At 39.4% G+C, this 23,680-nt stretch overlaps 1 long non-coding RNA gene, 1 pseudogene and 1 gene segment (V, D, J or C); 1 reads left to right on the top strand and 2 right to left on the bottom strand.

Moving 5' to 3' along the window:
* The first annotated feature begins 4,463 nt into the window (after positions 1-4,463).
* On the top strand, positions 4,464-6,072 carry LOC120483649 (immunoglobulin lambda constant 7 pseudogene; annotated as a pseudogene).
* Positions 6,073-14,923: 8,851 nt separating this feature from the next.
* Positions 14,924-15,694, bottom strand: LOC148965013 (uncharacterized). Its single transcript, XR_016150747.1, has 2 exons — positions 15,474-15,694; positions 14,924-15,177 (listed from the first exon to the last, which is right to left on the bottom strand). It is a non-coding gene; the product is annotated as an uncharacterized LOC148965013 (long non-coding RNA).
* Positions 15,695-19,224: 3,530 nt separating this feature from the next.
* On the bottom strand, positions 19,225-19,952 carry LOC120483645 (immunoglobulin kappa variable 3-15-like). The segment is given in 2 exon segments: positions 19,225-19,776; positions 19,863-19,952. Coding segments are annotated over 2 exon segments (375 nt in total).
* Between the last annotated feature and the right edge of the window lie 3,728 nt (positions 19,953-23,680).

The raw sequence follows: 23,680 nt of genomic DNA on the forward strand, positions 1-23,680 counted from the left end.
GTTTAATTATGGACACATTGTGTGAGTATCCGGTTACACATGTGTCGTCCTCGTCCAGTTTGATTCTCTTGGATGCTTTTTTTTAGCTGTTTTGCCTCATTTTAACATAGTATGTTTTAATTTGAATAGAGTCTGTTCTCTGTTGTCTAATGAATGACCGTAACTGTAGATCATGGATTTGATCCTGTGGAACAAAAACTATTTTTAAAATCAGACAATATCCAAGTCTTGCTGTATTTTCTGGAATGGTGAGTTCGATCTTTTGTACAGGGAATATAACGTTTTCTAATTTTGAAAATAGGGGTTTGATAGTGTTTAAGTGAAATTAAGTACATACATGTGTGTTTTAGATTGAAACAGTTTCTTCTTTTGTAAACTTGTCTTTAAAAGCAGAGGCGGACAGAGTAAAAGTACAGATGTCCCTTGCTAAATGTTACTCAAGTGTAAGTAAAAGTGTGACCGGTGCAGGCCGGGGTGGACTCGGATGACCAGTCGGCCTTCTGACCAGACACCACCGTGAGGAGCCGACGCCACAGGTGCGCGACAGAAAGACGACAGAGGCGGAGATCATTTCAAAGGAGTAACAATCTTTATTGAACACAATATAGTAATGAGCACGAAGTTGATGTACTTCAGCGTCTTCTCTAGGTCTTCTTCAGTTATAGCTAGTTTCTGACCGAACGTCACCACTTCGCCCCACGGCGACTCCACCAACGATACGCCTTCTTTCAGACGGTAAGTATGGAGGTAAAGATTCGATACGTACGACTGATCTTTTAGGGCATAAAACGAAAGTGGCTTTCACATGGTGGAGCAATGATGGGAGTGGCACCATAAAAGTAGTCTAGAGATTGCATTAAGAGATTAGGGGGTGCGTTCATTAATTAACTCTGAGCGCAGTTTCCGAACCATCAAGAGTGTAGCAGAGCGAATTTACAAACGCACCCTAGGTTAACAAGTTCAACTGTGAACATTTCGGTGTGTAGCCTAATATGCTTAGAATTAAAAACAGTTAAATGATTAAATAGTATGAAGGATAAAAGTGCCTTGTGTCACTCCAAGTAGACGACCACCCGCATCCTAGAATCACCCCAAAACCACCCAACCTATGGTTACCTTGAGATGAAAAGGCACGGAGAATCTTTCTAGACTGGACCACACGGAGAAAGGGCAGAAGATTTTCTTCACTTAGAAGGCTCATGTCCTCCTTGTTCTCCACACCAAGTTCCTCCAGGCCTGCCATCAAGGTAGTTAGTGTTTCTGCGGGGAGGTCCGGAAGTACTGCCAAGACAGCCCTCCTGAGCTCCTCCTGTGCTGGAGCCATGTTTCTGGAAAGGAGTGATGGAGACAGATCATTGTAATGTCACACATTGTGTAGGCTGACAAAGGATAATAATCCAGTAGATCATCATGCCTAATGCAAACAAACTGCTCTTGAGGTGTCCCCAAAACACTATAGACCCCAATGTCCCTCAACTTAACAAAACAATATTTTTCAGAGACAAAGGACACAGAGCCATGGTGCACAATGACCAGCTCTATCTTGCCAACCTCCAACTCTTCTTCAGTTTTCCCCAGCTAAATAAACATGCCCTTTTTGTATGATGTGCCCTTCACCATCACTGTGTAAGATGCTACTGTATCTTTAGATTCAAAATGCAAACCAACAACAGCTTCTCGGATTTTGTCACTAGCCATGTTTCCATCGACACGTTTTTATCCGAATTAAGTGATATCGAATGAAAAATGCCTTATGGAAACAGTAAAATTCGATGAAATTTCATGAAAATCGACTCAAATGAAATACGTTCGGTCTCATCGGATTTTCTCTTGATCGATATACGGCTAATGCGATAAAAGCTGATGGAAATGTTATTTGCCGAATAAATAATGAATTGCGATTAAGTTTTATGCCCTTTTATGGTTGCAACACGTCAGAAGACGAGTTCATTTCCGGCCAGTCTGTTTGCGTACACATGTCGGATGACGTCAACAAAGACAGATGTAAGTGGACAAAGCAAAAAGATGCTTCAACCAAAGGGTTTCCGTGAACCACGATCTCCCAGAACTGATGGGCCGCTCGTTCCCAAACCACAGTCACCTCCGCTGTCGTCGGGCATTTACGTGCATCGGCATCATCATAGCAATGTTTATAGCGTCGCTGTTTTCTTAGGTTAGTTTTGCTTGTTTTTACGTGGCTTGGTTGAATTGTAATGTATAATGTGGTCTGTTATTTCTAGTTAACAGATTGCGGCGCTGCTATAACACACCGTTGCCATGGACACAGTTCAGAGACGGAACAGACTATTTTCTTTAGCAGAAGCAATACTCGTTTTTAATTCAATAAACTCGTTTTAAGTCAATATTTTGTGTCAAATAATGTATTTATTTATTTATTTGGTTGATTTATATGTAATAAGCAGGATAATATATAGCGAGGCGGTTGTTAGCGAATACAACCGCTTCAACAACCACCTCATACATTATCCCATACATATGTCGCTATCAACTGGCACATAAGCATTATTAGGCTTCAACTTGTGAAATATTGATCATTTTTGGTAGATGGCGCAATCTGTTTTGTCTAACAAAAGGTTGTTCGCAAAAGTTTGCTTGAATGTTGTTCGATTCAGTGCGAAAATGGATGGAAACATCTTAAAATGTCTCAAATCAATTCGATATACCAATTTGATCGCAAAACAGCATGTGACGTCATTACGTACAGGTTTTTATTCGCTTTAAAGCCGTTTGATGGAAACACACTTTCACCAGCTTTATCCGCATGTGTTTTTTTTACCGAACTTCCGATAATTCGATTGACAAGTGGATGGAAACATGGCTAGTGTTTCAGTTTCATTGTCCAACCCCTGTAGCTACTACGGTTACAGAAACACCAGCTGTCAAAAGAAAGAGATGTTGTACCAGTGAAGTGACCCCATGATAACTGGACTGGACTACAGTGACAGCTTTCCTGAGAGTGGGCAGAGTGGGGAACACAGCTACTGTAAAGACCCATCCATACTGAGAGCTGAGTAGCATGATCTGATGAAGCCTGTGGAGAAACTGACGGATGAGTGAACCAGACTGAGGGCAGAGGTCGGACAGGGTGAGGAAGTTATCTTTCCAGCAGGAGGTGTTCAAAGTACATCATATAAGTTTACTGAGTACATCCTAATAAATGAATAAAGTGTGTGAAAGGTTTGATATTGTGTAGTGTGTGATCCTCCATCAGCAGCTGCAGTTTCTCTCAGCTGTATCAGTGCAGTCACTGTGACGTCTGACTGACAGAGGTTTTTGTACGACTCTTTATCACTGTGTGAACACCCATTTACTGTTTGGATAATGTAAACTCTGACAGTAATAATCTCCTGTATCTTCAGTCTGGACTCCACTGATGCTCAGAGTAAAATCACTGCCATAGTCAGATCCACTGCCACTGAATCTAGATGGAGTTCCAGTATAAAGGCTGTTCACTCTATAAATCAGGAGTTTAGGAGCTTCTCCAGGTTTCTGCTGATACCAGTGTAAGTAATTACCATACACATCACTGCTGGTTTTACAGTTTATTCTGACTTGTTCTCCTGGTTGAACTGCTGATATTGATGGACTCTGAGTTACAGTATACTGTCCTCTACACTCTGGAAGAAAACACACAACAATGATTAATATTTATTTCACATTTTAAGAGAATTTATAATTATTATAAAAACTGTATCACACAAACCTTGAATAAACAGTGCAATGGTCCAGATGAAGATGCAGATGTTGTTCATAGTTGTAGTTTAGTCTTGTGTGATGATGAAGAGTGTGTGTGTTCTGCTCTCAGTCATGAAGTGTTAAACTCACAGCACTATAAACACTCTCAGAGCACTGAAGCATGTGCTGACAATGCAAAGAAGTGGGCAGGATTTACAACAGCTTGTGCTGACAACACACTCATATACACTAGAGTTACACAATCATGACTTTATTTAGTGTGTTTATTGTGACTCCTGAGACACTGAGGATGTGCAGATGAACGTCCATCTCTGTGTCCATATTCAGTCATGTGACCATCATCACTGCTACACTTCCACTAGATGAAGCGCCATCACTAAAGTAAGATCATGAATCATGAGTGTGTTCAGAAAGTATCAGGACTGATTGTGAATCTCTAATCAGAGTTCATGGTGTCACTCCATCTATCATGAAGCCTCATGTGTGTCTGAAATCATCAGATGGAGAAGAAACAGGCTGTTAAAGATGGACACATATTAGAGCTTGTTCACGTTTCATGAGATTCAGAACCAGTCCAGATACTTTTATAACACACCTTGAATATGAAAACATGCAAAACACAACTTTGAGATCTTCATTGTCACACTTTCTATTGACTTTGGCTCTAATATTCAATAAAGTCATTATTTGAACAGATTCTCACTGAAGATTGAAGTGTGAAGCTGCAGGTTTTTCTGTCAATCATGATGATTGATCTGCATATGAAGAACAGAAGCATCATTATGACAAACTCAAACACAACATCATCCATGATCAAAGAGGTCAAAGGTCACCTCAGAGGTCACAGCTCATCACATATATTTCTTTAAACAGTGTTATATCAGAAAGCATTTAGTCAAATCTGAATGAGTGAGTGTTGAGAAGAGCTGAGGATCTTCTAATATCAGTGTGTTGAAGTGTTGTTTCTCTCTCTCTGCTGGAGTGTGTGTTCACTCGAGTGGAATAGAGGTTTTTGTACGAGTGTTTCATTAGATTGAATCACTGTGGTACACATTCGGTGGAGGAACTAAACTGGTGATCAGTAAGTCTGTCCATTTAATCACCTAATTAAAATATAATTTAGATTTCAGAAAGTGTTTTACAGTTGTTAATAATAAATGATTATTTTGATGATTAGATGTTGTGGTAAAACTTTACTTCAAGCTTTAATGTACGATACATTATAAAGTATTTCATAATGTATGTTATAATGCAGTATATATTTTCTTAAATAATTGCAACCACATTTAAAATGTATTATAATACTTAAAATATCTTGTTTCATCTGAAATTGTTTGTTTTTCATGAGTGTGAAAATGAATAGATAATATTATAATGTGTTAAAGCCTTGGTTACAATTATTGATGAGATCATACATGCATTATAATGAGTAAAACAATATATAATTAATGCATTAAAAATACCTTTATAATGCAATATGTATAAAGGCTTTAATTAAAGTGTTACTGATATTTTTGTATAATTATTTAATCTAAAACAATGTTATTATTATCAGAATAGCATTATTTCTTTAAAAAAATCAATACAATTCTAAGCATATCTCTATACTGTGTCTCACTATGAGTTTATTCAGTTTATTACAGGTTTGTTTCTCCTTCATTTATTTCTACACTGAGTTCATATTTAGTTCATCTTTTATTGTAGAAATCATACATGTAAAAAGAGATTTGACATCAGAATGTAAATGTTGCTCCTTTCTGTAGTTCAGTCAATGATACTGAATCTCTTTTGCTCATGTTGTGCTTATAATTCAGTGCTTTATAATACAAACACAGACGTTGTTTTCTAGTTCTTAAAAGTTATATACATTTCTTTTTATGTGAGCTTGAGTCAAACTTTTACATTGAGTTTTTTATTTGATGAATATCTCACTTGAGTACAAACTAACTTTATAAACTAACAGTCTGTGTATTCCGATGTTTAGTTTGATTGATGCGGTGTGTGTGTGTGTGTGTGTGTGTGTGTGTGTCTCCTGCAGCTGGTCCCACAGTGAAGCCCTCAGTGTCTCTGCTGCCGCCCTCTTCTCTGCAGATCTCTGGAGACTCAGCCGCACTGCTCTGCCTGCTCAGCTCTTACTCTCCACAGGGGGCGCTGGTGAGCTGGACACTGGACGGGTCAGAGGTCACCGAGGGGGTTCTGACCAGCGCAGAGAGCCAGCAGGACGGCCGCTACAGCCGCAGTAGCGTCCTGACCCTCAGCAAAGCACGCTGGGAAGAGGGAGAGCTGTACGTCTGCAGAGTAACACATGATGGAGCTCCTCATGAGGTCTCGTTCCACAAGAGCTCTGAGTGCTGATGTTTCTCTCCTGAAGATGAGCCGTATCTGAGTGTCCTGTGTCAGGCAGGATTCACATGAGTCTAGTGCTGCAGCTGGAGTGCTTTACAACTCAATACTCAAACAGTGTGTGTGTGTGTGTGTGTGTTTGCTGCAACATTCAATAAAGCTTCTCAACAAGTTCACTTTGTGTCTGACAACATCATTCAACTAACAGATGAAGATGCAGGAGCTTTTCAGAAGGTTGATGTGGCAGTAAATGTCAAATAAAGCTCTTGGGGTTTGAACATGGTCTCTGGAGACAGAGCTGCTCTATTCTGAGAGATCACAATCACTCCACCCTGACAATGCAAATGGGCTTTCAGTCTCACTCTCTGATTGGTCACATCATCTGGACTGGAACACTTTCACTTCTGCTGCACATTTACATGTCAAATGTTTCACAAATAAAGCTCTTGGGGTTTGGTCCTCAAGCTTGCACACAGATCCTGTCAGCCGGAGCTGGGCCGTATGTGGCATTTAAAGAAGTTTAGCTGTAGATCTAGCGCTATAATTACAGCTGTAATGAGATAAAACACTACAGATATAAATGGGTCATTTAACTGACAATTCCTGAGCAATAAACAAAAACACTTTATATTCATCAATATATTACGCTCATATTCTCCAGAGCGGCTGTATAGATAAATTAAGTAAATTAATTTACAACAGAAATGAACCATCACTGAACTTACTTAACCCGTCCAACGTGTTTTTGGGGTCCTTAAAATATTTTGACATGCCCTGACATTTGTGTTTTTTCCAGTTACTTATAATCATATGAATGTCATTTCTGTCAGGCCCTCTATCGTCAAATATGATTGACAGTTAGCAACAGTTTGGACTGGCGGTGGGTTTCAACATCAATGTATGCAGATATCATTCATTCAAGATTTGAAAGTATTTTAGGGGAATCAAATGCCAAACCCTGCCTGAGACAGGAGGAGCTGGGGAGGGAGGAGGGTAATCGCTCCTGAGAAACGCCACAGCTGCTGATAATACTGAAGGAGCTTATATATGTATACAGTGATAGAGTCGTATTCCTGTAGTAGACGAGGATCAGCCGAGAGTCACTGATGAGAGCTTCACTAACATGACCTGCCAGAACTGACGCTACGCTTGATTTGTGTCGTTACTCTATTCAGCACTACCAGGACTACCATCATATGTGAGCAACATGTTTGTACGGCCACTTTCAACATGCAGTCTCACACAAATTCTCCGTCACTAAACGGCTTGCTCCGCTTAGCTATTTCTTGAGCCGGTGTTACAGCTTCACCGGTTTTAGCCAAATTGTAAAACTGACTGTAGTCAGTCCTGTCCTTGACACTGAACTTATGGTAGGTTTTATGTTTGGTATCATAATGGATTTAACAAGTTGTCAAATTCGTTCAACACTCGTACATATTTGTATACTCGTACATAATCCTGCAGCTTTTACTCCTGCTGTCATTGGCTACTGCCTCAATTCATATTTATGGCCATATTTGTAATTCAGTTTTGCCCCTTCTTGGAAAGTAGTCGGATGTCCCACACACTGTCAGAAAGTTTATATTAATTTCATTGTATTCTTTAAAATTATTACAAATTAACCCGTGTGTGTTCATGATCCAGTGATACATGACGTCTCTCCACACATCATAACCTTCCTCTGTTTGCAAGAGTGGGAAAGCTCATCTGACTTGACACATGACATCAGATACTCGATTATTTGGTCATGATCAGTTACACTGCTGATAACGATCCCGTTTGCATGTAAATCGTGTCATTTTTAAACAAGTTCACATGATTATTGCTTGCTATTAAAGACATACTTTTGGTCATTCCCACATATCAGTGAACTTATTACATAAATGCATTTAACATTGAATTATGCAACACTCTCTAGATAAAAATATCCCACAGCTGTGGATAAACTCATCATCATCATCATCATCATCATCATCAACCAGTGTCCTCCAACGTGTTCGATCCGTGGCCAAGTTCTCCACATCTTCCCATGGGCACTGACATTCTTCAGGTCTTGGTGAAACATCTGTCTCCATGTCTTCCCTGGTGTTCCCCGTCTCCTGATCCTCCTGGTGATGTCCTCTTCATCACTGTCTCTGGGTGTTGGTGTTCAGGCATGTGTAGGACGTGTCAGCGAGGTGCAGCCTGTACTCTGTCTCAGTTTCTGAGTCTTCATGTGGAGTCAGGGCCAGATTAGAAGTTCAGAGACCCCTGGGCACAATGTCTTGTAGGCCCCCTTTTAAGCAGGCCAAATGTATATTTTGTCCAAGGACATTTTAATATGGCATTTACAGTTTTACTGTCTTAAAATTAACTTTGTTGAACTATGCTGGAGTAAAGTTCATAAATGGTTGTTCTTTCCTATAGGAATTTGTAAAACTATGTTGGGTGGACCCTTAAAGGGGGGTTTGACTGCGATTTCACTTTTTTCATTTTAAATAGTGTGTTAAATAGTGTTTAAATAATGTTGCTGTTGGTGCATGAACAGTATTCGCAAAGTTGCAGCGCTGAAAGTTCAGTGTAAGCAGAGATATCGTCTTTTAATATCAGGAAGTATAATTGCCTACAAAAACGACTGGATTGGGACTACAGCTGGGTTATAGACGTCACTAACCCACACATTTGCATCAACCCCTCCCTCAGAATATGCAGAAAAGGGCATGCGCATATTTCAGCAGCTCCAGCTCATCGAGTGTGTTGTTCACGCAGCTGTCAGGTCTTCTGTCTTCGAGCTTCCCACGGACGCTGTACTTCGTCAACCATGGATACAATTTATGTTTGATTATGTTCCTGAAAATGACGATCGTAATTTCGCTCTCTGTGCTGCACATTTACGGAAGACAGCTTCCAGAATCTCCACGAGTTCAACACCGGATTTAACAAGAAACTGTTACTAAAACATGAAGCAGTTCCGACTTTAAAACCAGAGGCAGCAGTTGTTGGGCCACAACCTGTAAGTCGGCGAAGACTTCATCATTTTAAATGTATTTGCATGTATAATTCCAGACGTAGCCTTGTGTTTTATTTTTTTAGCGCTGTCTTTATTGCCACTAGGCTATTAGTTATGCTATTTTGTGTCTACGACAAACGCGTACAAACATAAATTTTGTATAAGTACTAATGTTTTAAACGTATTTTTTCATGTATATATGTTTTATGACGTTATTTTCGATTTGATCAAGAACGTAAACTTGCCGACGCTGTTTGAGTATAACATTAGTAGCCAGTCAGTTGCTAATGTTGCCAGTCAGATGCTATTGTGTAAAACAAACATGTATAAAGTTTAAAAAAAATGTAGCAAATTATCATTCAGAAACGTTTATTAAGAGCCGTGTGTGTGGAGGTTATGCTTGACTCTCTTCATCGCCGCTTTCTCGGTCTGATTCTGCCTCAAACTGATACTGCAGTTCGACGCATATTTACATCTGGACCGGAGCTCATGACGTGCACGTTTCACCCGTAAAGGTAATGGGCGTTAACTTTCCGGACAACGTGAGCGACAGATTAGCCAATCACAACACACCGGGCTAAGCTAACCAATCTGAGCTTACTGCGTGTTTCTGAGGGAGTGTTTTCATAGAATCAGGAAGTGAACCGCTCGTTTGAGGACAGAGGAGAGCGCGGCTGACAATAAAGATGAAGTTTATGAAAAGTAGGACTTTTTAAAAACGAAAAACCACGAATACATGTTATATTGCACCCCATAAACACGGGGGCATGCTCCCCCGCAAGAAAATTTTGTACATTTTAATGTTAAATGCATCAATCTCGTGCTCTCTGAGAGATCAAAATTAAGAGCTTTAACCCATGAACTGCCCGTTGAACAAAGAAAACGCATTGATTTGTGCCAGGACAATAAAGAGGGCTCAAACATCTTTTTAGTTATGAGAGTCTCAGTCTGCATTACATTATCAATGGTGTTTTAGGATCCTAAACAAGTATTATAATAATTTAATAATGATTTATATAATTATTCCTATGACGTAAAATCCATATAGCCTATAAATGTACTATATAAATGAAAATGAATATCTCAAAAGTATATTTTAGTCTACATTACACTATAATATGAAAATTAAAATACTTTTGTCTAGACCTGCACGATTCTGGGAAAAATATGAATCACGATTTTTTTTAGCTTAGAATTGATATCACGATTTTTTCACGATTTTTTTCTCATAAGTGTAATCAGGGTTCGTACAGATTCTGTAAAATGAAATTCCAGGACTTTCAAGGACTTTTCAAGCACTACTTTTTTGGATTTCAAGGACTTCAATAACCAATCCCTGAATTGTCACTGCATTTGTAATTTTTAAATGTTTTTTAAAACAAAATAAGAATAAATAATGTAATTACAAGTAGGACAAATAAATACAAAAATAGAACAAAGAAAAGCTGCAAATTAAATAAACAGTGTTTTTATAGTAGATCGGTATACATTGGAATAAAGTAATCAAATGTGAAAAAATTGCAAATTCATTACTGTATAAATTAAATATAGATGGATATTTTTGTAAAGTTTAAAAGGGCAGACTATTTAGTGTAAAGCAGTGAGTAATTTATTTGTCCTTTGATTAATATGAAAACACAGCAGCAGTTTTATTAAACTCCTGCCCATTTAAAGTCCCCGTGAACCGGAAGTTGCAAACGATTTTTCTCCAGTGCTGTGACGTATTTCCAAGTGAAACGGAATATTGAACAGAGGGCAGGGTTTGACTCTAGCGCTCCTCCTCTCCATCTCTCGCTCATAGCAAACTAACGGTTTGAGGGGAGTGGTTACGCGTTTCCCCACCCAAACTGTGAAACCTACGTCATCAGAAAAAGAAACCGTTCCAGACCGGAAGTAACTTTTCAGATTTTGATTAAAGATTACTAAGGTAAAACATTTTTTAAATATATATTCACTTGCACGGATTAATTGTTCACCACAAGACTAGTAATATGCGCTAACAAAGTAAATAGGTTCAATTTTGATTTCACGGGGACTTTAAGTCCGAACGCATGGACCCCATTTGAACATGGCTAACTTACATTCACTTGAGATATAACCGACTTTGTTAACTAATAAACTTTGTTTACTCTAAACGACTTTATTTTTACATAATTTTGTGTAAATTTGTCCATACAAGCGCAAGACGTGAAAGACAATTTAATTCAGTATTCTTGCATGTTTGCGTTTATTGAACTTCTTGACCTGCAAACGCCCAGTAATAATGTACGTAGACTCACGGTGTTCTGGACGGCTGTAAATTTCTACTCACTGTGTTTCGGACAGGTAGAAAGAGTCATTTCTAATATATAACGCATACATCTCAACAACTATAAGCTGGGTTGGTCGGAAGCGAAAGAGGACGAGGCACAGATGACGTGGATATATATATATCCCAGACAGCAAACTGACATTGAATCAACGTGGAAACGACATCGCTCATGACATTGAAACAACGTTGATTTTGCTCATCGAATTAACGTTGAACCAACGTTAGACGCGGCATTCTTCAAAGCTAAATGAAAATCGAAAATTGGTTTGCTTTCATAACGTTGAAACAACGTTGATTTCAAGTTGATTTTCCGCTAGTTTTGAAAGAATGATGCGTCTGACGTTGGTTCAACGTTAATTCGATGAGCAAAACAATGTCAGATCAACGTTGTTTCGATGTCATGTTTCCACGTTGATTCAATGTCAGTTTGCTATCTGGGTATAGATGCAATGACCGTTAAGTGCTTATTTAAAGAATTTGCAGAAAACGGTCTAGTGTCCGGAATACTGTGATGTCCAGAATACAGCGAGTCTACGTTAGAGAACTACAAACTTTCCACTGATGTCTGTTTAAAGTGATGTGCTCGACCAGCTCGTGCGTTTCTAGTGCTCGCGCACCACACTTTCCACTAATAAGACGCATTTACTTCATAGACAGCCTTCTTTTTTTTATCCCCATTCTGAGTGTTTCTTTGTCTGGACTCACACACACTGTAGTAGGCTATACACGCTTCAAAATAAAGGCCGATTTTTTTTATTTTTAAATCGAAGTCATTTAAAAAATAAATCGTGAACAGGGTGAATCGAGATCGCGATTTTATAACGATTTATCGTGCAGGCCTACTTTTGTCCTTATTTCTTCACTTCCAAGAAATAAACCCGTGAGCTTGTATTTAGGAGAAAACACCAGATGACCGTCCTGATCGCGTGAGCAAAGTGCACACTTTTCTTTAAATCACCCAGCACTGATGCCTATTCTTAAAGTCTTGTGCTGTTTTAGAAACGCAAACAGCCATGCGATTTTAGTTCGTTGGCAAAATAACACGCTAGAGACCTATGTTAGGTTATACATTTTACATCTCATATGTGTTGGGAAAAGGGAGAAGAGACTTCGGCAAAAAGCGAATTCGAACTCGGGTCCGAGCGCATCTAAAGCTGATTTGCACGATTAGCGCATTACGACCTACGCCACTTTAGATGTAACGTGGTCGGCGTCTTTTTTCATAAAAGACAGGCACATTGCACAATACTGAATGCTCAGGTATATAGTATAGTTAACAAACTGTAAATCACTACTAATAAATGGTAGAGCAAACCGAATGCATGTAGAGGTTTAATAATTAGGGAAAGTTGTCAGTGTGAAAGTGTGATGAGATGGGAGATGAGTTTTTATATTTTGTGTAGAATGTATTTTAGATCTATTGCTCAAATTAATAATTGCATGTTTTTGCTCTGATTTTTTATTTATTTTTATAATTTAAGGATGACAAGCCGGAATGAAAACAAGCTGAAATTAAATAGGAGTAACTAGACTATTTTTGAAATGTATGGAGTAGAAAGAACAGATAATCGAGTAGAAATGTAAGGAGTCGGCTGAAAAAGAATTACTCCAGTAAAGTATAGATACCCAAAATGTCTACTTAAGTAAGTTAACAAATAGGGATGTCAACGATTAATCGATTATTATCGATTAATTGTCGATAAAACATGAATCGATCAAACTTATCTATCATCCATTAACCAGGTCTATGCGTGTGCCTGCTGCTCAACCGCGAAACATGTAAGCGAGCGCGCCGGAGTTATGTTTGGGACTTCATCAGGACTACGTTTGCGTGTGTATTCGCAGCCTTTTGTTTAATGCAAATGTAAGTTGTAATAGTTTATTTTGTGTAACGTTATGCCTTACTATATCTGATTTATCTCATACAGTGTCTGGTTGTGTTCCCTTGTTTGTCACTAGAGGTCTTCGTGTTTAAGGTGTCCTTCACTATTGACTTCATTTCCCAGCATTCTGTCTGTCACTGTCACTCATCAGTTCATTGCACTCAGCTGTTTCCCGTCATCATTGTTCCCAGCTGTTCATTGTTAGTCTTGTTAGATCTGTGTATTTATTCCCTGTCTGTGTTAGTATGTGTACGGATTCGTTGTTCGATGGCACCACTTCTTTGGTCTGTTTCCTAGTTGGTTTGTGTTTGGTTTTCATGTTTGGTTTGATTATTTGGATTTTGACTGGAAGACTATGATTTTGGATTGCCCTTTATAATAAACATCTGCAAATTGGATCTTCTGTCCCCTGTGTGTCGTGACACATATTGGATGAATTTTGTGAAGAATTGAAGCGTGATCTTTGGCTCAAACGGCAATGCACGACTAATAATTACTATTTGGGGGTGTCATATTACATAACATTATAAAGACAACAATATTGTAATAAAACGTGGTGAATAATTTGGGTATAGTTGCCCTGTCGCGTTGTTCCAGAAAGAGCGCGTGCACAACATTCAGTTATTCTGAATGTCACATAACGTGGTTCAAGTTCACTTGTGTATTCACGTCATTTTGTGAAGATATTATTTGTAAAATTATGTTCATTTTGTATATATCTGACTAATCTCATATCGGTTGTGTTTCTTTGATTTAAATAACGAAAGTGCTCATCGGTTATTCATTCAGCCCGCGCTGCTCAAGCAGAAATGCACTACTAATAATAACAATGATTAATTTGTGACTGTCATCTTAGATAACATCAGAACACTATTTTATTAAATGGTTGTGAATTCATTGTGTTTGGTTGCTGTTTTCAGTGCGCGTCCACAACACATTCTGACAAGCACGCATCTGAGGCGGCGTTGGTGACACGTTCTATGAGTCGTTATATTTGATTATTAAATAATTAATTTAATTTAATTATCTATAATATTGAAACATTTTACAATCCTACTAGTCCTTTATTTAGATTAAAAACCATTCTCTTTAATTTGGTGAGGAACATAGCGTTTTGAGCAGTAGCAGAGACCCTGTCCAGCTTTTGGCCGTACGCCACCCACTGCAGCAGACGCATAATTGATTGTTAATTTAAATGACGATCAATCATGGGAATTTGTGAAAATGGACATCCCTTCAGTTTTATATTTGACATTTCCAGGTCTGGTAATCTTACTGTGACCTTTCTCACACCAAGGGGGATTATAAGAGCTGCTGCTAATGTTTACATTTTTTTTATACAAGTAGTTTACCAGACAGATTATTATATATAGACTTAATATATTAAGGCTAAGCCTACCCATATGGATTTTTATTAACATATATTTTATCTTGCTAAATGTTTGCAAGAGGTGAGCCAGTGCACGAATATTTTTTTATGTATTTAAATTTTCTATGCATAATTTATTTTGTTAAACTACATAAATGCCATTCTGTACCATATCCCAACTGTTACAATAAAACATCATTTGAGCAATATAACATGCATTTTTATTCAGTATAAGCAATTGTTGCGTTCCAATATGTTACGGTCGGACGGACACCACCCTGAACATAGAGGAGAGACGCACACCGGCCAGCTCGTGTCAAAAATAGGGGTATGTTTATTTAGTAGGTCGGTCAACAAGTACCGGATAGCTTCACGAAACACAGACAGATTAGTTACAAAGGCGGAGCGCTTCTGATTCCCGGGGTGGACTGCAAAAGCTCCTACGACAGACAGCACGGCAGTGCATCGACTCAGGCTCTCGTTCTCAGGCTCTGTGTGCCCTCAGGTGTGGGTCCGGAAAGCGATTGTAGCTCGAGTATGCGGCTGCTGCTCAGGTGTAGCTCATCTATAATTAAGAGCAAGAGAAACTCAGATGTGTAGAAACACACAGCGGGCTGAGGAACGTAACAGCAATATTTCGCTTTTTATGTTAAGACACTATTGATACAGTGAGAAATGTACAATCTCAGGAAAATAGCCGCTTATCAGTTAATCGTTAATCGATCGATAAGGTTAATGAATTAATTGATAATTTGCATCCCTAGTAAGTTACTTGACACGTCTGGTTTAAACTAATCAATGACAGTTCCTAATTGATTATGTTTTTACTAGTAATATTGTTTAATTAGTTTAGATGTGAACCTTTCCTCTCCTCCTTCTTCTAGACGTATCCAAGTCCGGGCGTGAGGTGCCAGTGCAGCGAATGGGCAACAGTTTCCCTAAGACCCTCCAGCAGAAGCGACTGGTTCAAATCTCATCCCTGGTTAGATTACTCGCACTCGAAAGATGCCGTTACTGTTTTGCTGGTGGCCATTTTTCCTCCCCGATGCTCCAAGGACAGTTTTCACCTCATTCGAGGGTTATCGTAACTGTAAAAAGCCTACAATGAAAGACAGTGGTTTCTGTTCTCAGGCCAGATCTGAAGGCCATGTAAAGGCAATGTTCGTATGGACAGAAAACAAGAAAACTATGGATAAAAATACTTCAATGTTTGGACTAATGGATGAGCAAAAGAAGAAGCAGGAGGCTGAAAGTCAATACTATATTAAAATGTTTTCCACAACAGTGTGTTTCATGGAAGCTTTCTAGAGTTTGAAGGGGCAGAACACCAGGATGCTGCCGCCTGAAGTGATGAGATTATCTTCTTCCTTGAGTACCATGGGCTGGAGCACAAGAAAAACCTTGTAGGCCAGGGCTACGATGGCGTAGCAGTGATGTGCGGGGACATGCAGGTGTTCAAGCTGAAATTAAAGAAGAAGCCAAACATGCCACAGTAGTGCACACTGCTTGAACTTAGTTATAGTAGATGCTGTAAAAAGTATGGCAGATGCAGGAAACTTCTGCTCATTATTGGAACGACTGCATGTATTCATGTCTGGGTCTTATGGACAGAACAAATGGCTGGAAGTGCAGCGGGAGATGTTTGATGGTGCACAAGGGAACTCCAGCAGCAAGTGACACACGTTGGGCCTGTAGACACATAGCATGTTGCAATGTTATGGACAGGTTGCCTGCAATAGTACAGATGCTTGAAGAGATCGCACCTGAGAACCATACACAAAGAGCTGTCGAAGCAAGAGGGATATTGGCTCAAATTGATCTGAATTTTGCTGGATCTCTTGTTCTGTTCAGAAAAGGTCCTGAGTGACTCCTGAGGAGGAGACGATGCTTGAACCCATTTGGGAGGCTATCAAAGATCGCAGTCTTGGTTTTAGTGCTTCTGCATCCTAATGCTGATGCTGAGAGGGTATATTCGATGGTTGGTTTGAACAAAACCTCAACAACAAAACAGCTTGTCTCTGGACGGGACATTGTCCTCAATCATGACCCTGAATTTGCTGGACTTGAGCCGAACTGTTTCAAATGGGAGCCAACGCCAGATAAAGAAGTCCAACAAAGTCAACAAACACTTTCAATAAATAGTCTCTCTATCTCTCTCACACACACACACACACACACCCACACACACATACATGAATTGTCAGTGCCATGTGTCAAAGCTTTTCTTCTGCAAGTCTGAGCAATTATTAATAACAACAAAAACACTAATAATAATATTACTCCGCTTTCAAGAAAACTATGAAATAATCCATTCAGCGGTGTTCCAGAGGTTTCTTCCTCACCAATGTTCCTGAGACTGCTGGACGAGAGCAGTCTCGGCCTATTAAGCTCCTCGCAGCACAAGGTGCAAAACAGAACAGTCTAGCCAGTTAGAGATATGCATCCTCATCACAGGAGGTTCCTGAGGTTTGCTTTCGGGGGCGAAGCATACCAATATCGGGTTCTCCCATTCAGCCAAGGTTTCTCACCCCACACCTTTGTTTTCAATATGCGTGGATGCAGCTCTGGCTCCTCTGGACTCCAGGGCATTTGCGTGTTATACTATCAATGATTGATTGATCCTAGCTCAATCTGAGCTTGTGGCAGTTCGGCATTGAGATGTCGTTCGGTCTCATTTAAAGATGTTGGGGGTTGTTGTTCAACGCCAAGAAGAGTGTGCTCTGAGGACCACTTTTCTAGGTGTAGCCTTTTACAGCAGTAAATGGGGTATATATCATGGCAGCTGTGTCCAACGTAGTTATTTTTGGCCTTTTGTACATGAGACCCATGCAGTGATGGCTCAGGACCAAGGGGTTTTCTCCGAGGAGAAAACGTTTCGCATGATCAAGGTCAACTTTGCCTTCGTGCTTCGGTCATGTCGAAGAACCTTGGTCCCTCGCCCAAGCCCAGTTTTGTGGGGCTTCTTGTCGACGCATAATGCTATCGACCGATGCTTCCCTCACAAGTTGGGGGTGATCATGAGTGGTCGCTCGGTGAATGGTTCTTGGCAGGACTATCTACCTTTTAGCACATAATTGGCTAAAAGTAATGGCGGTATTCCTGAAAATCTCAATACTTCCTGCCAGACCCAAGAGGGTCACCATGTGTTTGTCATTTCGGATAAAACACTGATGGTCTCGTATATCGGAGAGATTCAACCAGATATAATAGTCTGGAAACGACACCTCCGGCCATTTGGTTGGGTTATTGACCCAGTTTTTAATTAAATAAGGGCAATCATAACCTATTACAGTTCATTTTGCAATGTACCATTGCCGGTCGGCAGGCATAAATGACTTGCAATACGACATTTTTGTCATTCAAATACATAGGATGGTCGCGCTGCTTTCCCCCACGCCGACCACGCCCCCCCAACTATGACGCGTTGCCGACTGTATGTATAGTGTTGTAAATCCTGGAATTAATGTAACAATAAAGATCTGTTCAACTTCTCTCTCTCTCTCTCTCTCTCTCTCTCTCTCTCTCACACACACGAATTGTCAGTGCCATGTGTCAAGTCTTTTCTTCTGCAAGTCTGAGCAATTATTAAAGAGCCCCTATCATGGATTTTTGAAAATGACTGTTCATATGGTGTGTAATATAGCTCTAAGGGAATGAAAACATCCTGCGAAGATTTATATCTGAAAGTGCACCGTATATAAAGTTATTGTCTTTCAAAAGTGAGAGTCGAATCTGAGTCTATGAAATGAATTGTTTTGAAGTTTGTTTTAGCTGTTACATCGTGACGTAGAGAGGTAATTGGCGGCGCTCAGTTACTGCGCGCGCAGACGGGAGTGAACACATTCAAATACTTCATCATAGCATCATGTGGAGAAGACGCTGTGTTCTACAATGCAAAGATAGTTCAGCCACTTGTTTTCATTTACCAGGGACGAGCAAGTGAAGAATCGGTGGTTAGAGTTCATATTTGCAACAATACCACAACAGTATAGCCCGATTGTGTTCATCATTTCAATGACGAATCGTTCAAAAACATAAATTTGTTCCTGAAGGAGGGCTCAGTAACTTACTTACCCAGTGTATATGGATCAGCTTCCTCCTTCGAATCACAACCTGTAAGTATTATTAATAATTGTTGCTTTTATGGGTTTTGAACAGTTTTGTAGTGTCGGGACGTGAGGTAGTATGTGTGTGCGCTTGTATCTGTGTGTTTGTGTGTAAGTTACGCTCAGCGCAGCTTCTAGGTCTCCAATGTCAATTTTTTTTAAATATGTGAAATGTTTGTCGCTGTTATTGGAGTTGTCATAAAGAATAGAGCGTCTTGTAGTACTGCAGTGCTTTATCAATATGTTTATGCGTTATGCTAATAAACAATAACTGACTGGGTCTGTCATCTGACCAATCACCGCCGATTAGCGTCACGCAAAGGAGTGGTTTGGAAAAATGAGTCATTGTACGAATCATTTGGGAGTCGGTGAGCAAATCAGTTAAAAATAAATCCATATTATAAGACAAATAAAGTGTTTTTTGTCATTGCATTCATGTAAAACTGTTGTTGGGGACTCCCAGAACAATATTAGGAACATTTCAAATGCCATAATAGGTGCCCTTTAATAGCAAAAAAACACTTAATAATCATAAACGGATCCTTGAACCGTGATAATTTTAGCATAAAGAAAATCTGATGTTTTACATTTACCTTTAAAGTCTTTATAAAGTTTGTTAAACATTGATATTGTGTAGTGTGTGATCCTCCATCAGCAGCTGCAGTTTCTCTCAGCTGTATCAGTGCAGTCACTGTGACGTCTGACTGACAGAGGTTTTTGTACGACTCTTTATCACTGTGTGAACAGCCTAGTGTTTCCTGGCCAGTGAAAACTCTGACAGTAATAATCTCCTGTATCTTCAGTCTGGACTCCACTGATGCTCAGAGTAAAATCACTGCCAGATCCACTGCCACTGAATCTAGATGGAGTTCCAGTATAAAGATATGTTGCATCATATATCAGGAGTTTAGGAGCTTCTCCAGGTTTCTGTGAGTACCAGTGCATACGATTACCACCATACACATTACTGCTGGTTTTACAGTTTATTCTGACTTGTTCTCCTGGTTGAACTGCTGATATTGATGGACTCTGAGTTACAGTGATCTGTCCTCTACACTCTGGAAGAAAACAAACAAAAATGATTAATATATTTTTCACATTTTAAGAGAACTAATAATTGTTGTAAAACCTGTTTTACACAAACCTTGAATAAACAGTGCAATGGTCCAGATGAAGATGCCGATGTTGTTCATAGTTGTAGTTTAGTCTTGTGTGATGATGAAGAGTGTGTGTGTTCTGCTCTCAGTCATGAAGTGTTAAACTCACAGCACTATAAACACTCTCAGAGCACTGAAGCATGTGCTGACAATGCAAAGAAGTGGGCAGGATTTACAACAGCTTGTGCTGACAACACACTCATATACACTAGAGTTACACAATCATGACTTTATTTAGTGTGTTTATTGTGACTCCTGAGACACTGAGGATGTGCAGATGAACGTCCATCTCTGTGTCCATATTCAGTCATGTGACCATCATCACTGCTACACTTCCACTAGATGAAGGAAGATCATGAATCATGAGTGTGTTCAGAAAGTATCAGGACAAATTCAACAAAGTGAATTTATACATTATTATTTGTGCTTTTGAGTACTAATGTAACAGTTAAAGGGGGGGGGGGGTGACTGCTTTTTTTCTTTGCATGATTGTGTTTATGGGGTGCAATATAACATGTATTCGTGTTTTTTCTTTTTTAAAAAGTCTTATTTTTCATAAACTTCACGTTTATTGTCAGCCGCGCTCTCCTCTGTCCTCGAACGAGCGGTTGACTTCCTGAGTCTATGAAAACACTCCAGCAGAAACGGTCAGTGGGCTCAGATTGGTTAGTTTGGGCCAGTGTGTTGTGATTGGCTAAACTGTCGCTCACGTTGCCCGGAAAGTTAACGCCCATTACCTTTACGGGCGAAACATGTATGTCATGAGCTCCGGTCCAGATGTAAATATGCGTCGAACTGCAGTTTGAGGCAGAATCAGACCAAGAAAGCGGCGATGAAGAGAGTCAAGCAGAACCTCACCACACACGGCTCTTACTAAACGTTTCTGAATGATAATTTGCTACATTTTTTAACTTTATACACGTTTTTTTTTAACACAATAGCATCTGACTGGCAACAATAGCAACTGACTGGCTACTAATGTTAAACACAAACAGCGTTGGCAAGTTTACGTTCGTGATCAAATCGAAAATAACATCATAAAACATATATACATGAAAAAATACGTTTAAAACATTAGTACTTATAGAAAATTCAGGTCCATAATGTTTGTACGCGTTTGTCGTAGACACAAAATAGCATAGGCTAACTAGTGCTATAAAGCCAGCGCTGGCATTTGAAAAAAATAAAACACAAGGCTACGTCTGGAATTATACATGCAAATACATTTAAAATGATGAAGTCTTCGCCGACTTACAGGTTGTGGCCCAACAACTGCTGCCTCTGGTTTTAAAGTTGGAACTGCTTCATGTTTTAGTAACAGTTTCTTGTTGAATCCGGTGTTGAACTCGTGGAGATTCTGGAAGCTGTCTTCTGTAAATGTGCAGCACAGAGAGCGAAATTATGATCGTCATTTTCAGGAACATAATCAAACATAAATTGTATCCATTGTTGACGAAGTACAGCGTCCGTGGGAAGCTCGAACACAAAAGACCTGACAGCTGCGTGAACAACACACTCGACGAGTCGACGTGCCTCAGAAATATATGCATGCCATTTTCTGAGGGAGTGGTTGATGCAAATGTGTGGGTTAGTGATGTACCATAACCCAGCTGTAGTCCCAATCCAGTCGTTTTTGTAGGCAATTATACTTCCTGATATTTAAAAGAGGATATCTCTGCTTACACTGAACTTTCAGAGCTGCAACTTTGCAGATACTGTTCATGCACCAACAGCAACATTATTTAAACACTATTTAAAATGAAAAAAGTGAAATCGCAGTCAGAAGTTAACCGAGTCAGAAGTTAAAGGTGACAGTGCTTAAAAAAAGGGAACCTGTTGGTTCATAAGAGAAAGTATAATGAACGTGTTCATTCTAATGGCGTGTAAAGAGATAATTATTTTTGCTGACACATGCTATAATTCCTAATTTGAAAAGTTTAAGAGAGTTGAAGACATGAGAAAAGATGCATATGTCTAAATTGTTAGGCAGAGTATCATATGTCAGAGTTTCCCCTATCATTGTATAAGGTGGAGCCCCGCCCTCCTAACGGCTTGCCACACCCTCCTACAAATATCTAGGTCTGCAGTTGGACAACAGACTGGACTGGTCCAAAAACATAGATGCTTTATACAGGAAGGGACAGAGTAGACTATACTTTCTGAGAAGGTTAGGCTCCTTCAATATTTTTCAGAAGCTACTGCAGATGTTTTATCAGACGGTTGTCGCTAGTGTCCTCTTCTATGCTGTAGTATGTTGGGGGAGTGGCATTAAAAAAATGCGGCTGGATAAGCTGGTGAAGAAGGCTGGTTCAGTGGTGGGGGTGAAACTTGACTCTTTAACATCGGTGGCAGAGAGGAAGACTCTTAGTAAATTTTCTTCTATCCTAGAAAATACCTTTCACCCACTGCACAATATAATTGTTAGACAGAAGAGCACCTTCAGCGACAGGATGCTCTCTTTGTCCTGCTCCACCGACAGACTGAGGAAGTCTTTTGTCCCTCAGGCGATACACCTTTTTAACTCATCCCTGTGAGCAGGGCTTAATTTAATTTTTATATATTTTCATATTTTTGTCCTGTTTGTTTGTTTTTAATTCATTGTTGCTACTGGAAACTTGAATTTCCTTAACGGATTAATAAAGTATCTATCTATCTATCTATCTATCTATCTATCTATCTATCTATCTATCTATCTAACAGCTCACCCCGCCCTCCTAACGACTCGCCCCGCCCTCCTAATGACTTGCCCCTCCCTCCTAACGGTTCACCCCGCCCTCCTAACGGCTCGCCCCTACCCCTTACGGCTCGCCCCACCCTCCTCCTTTATAGTGCCAGATTACAATTTGTTAATTTATTAAACAAACTAAATAGCCCTTAAGTAATACAAGACTGATCTTGGTAATTAACTAAATACATACATAAATAAATGTGACAGCAGGGTTCTCATCTAACTCATGACATAGCAATTACTTACGGCCTAACTTATTCATAATATATTGTGGTAATTGCATGAAGGGTAACTGAAACCTGTAATTTCATTAACAATAACATTTATATGAATGAATTACATACCACTTACTATTTACATACTTTAAAATGTGTATTTAAAATGTGTTTAGTCAGGACATTGTAAATCTGCTGATTAAATAAGCACAGAAACCATTCAAAGGAAATTATTTAAGATATCTTTTTGGTTTTATGAATGTTCTGTCGAATATGTAGACAACATAAACAAGCGGTTGTGAGAGGAAATCAGACCCGGCCATTTATAGTCTCCCTGCCAGTCCTACAGAAAGGACAAACTTGACGAACATGTGGCATCTGAGCATCACAGAACAGCCTGTCAGCGCCAGTCAAGTCTGATAGCAGGTCATTTTATTTTATTATGATTCGATCAATAATATGTTTGATTCTTTATTAACAAATTGACAAAACATCTGCAATAGACTGCAAGGAGACCATCTTACAGCATGCATGCAGTCGGATCTCAATAAACAGGCCAGACGTTTCTGACTCCCCATATCAAGAGACTCTGGAAATGCTCTTCCAGCCCAGAAAGAGACACTGCAGTGACAAAAGCTGCACACTTTGTGGATAAATTATATAAAAATAAATGTTCCAATGTTTAGAGTAATGTACAGTTCAAATAATTGTTCAGTTAACATATTGCTGCTGCCCCCCATTTATGTATATTTGTATTTATGTCTATATTTATTTATAGATGTATTGCTCTGTATGCTAATGAGGGGGCGTGTTTTACCTCAGACATAGCAATCGATCTCAGAGTGACTTTACAGGTCAAGCA

The sequence above is a fragment of the Pimephales promelas genome, chromosome 25 (genome assembly GCF_988280905.1).
Source record: "Pimephales promelas chromosome 25, fPimPro1.hap1.1, whole genome shotgun sequence".
NCBI lineage: Eukaryota > Metazoa > Chordata > Actinopteri > Cypriniformes > Leuciscidae > Pimephales > Pimephales promelas.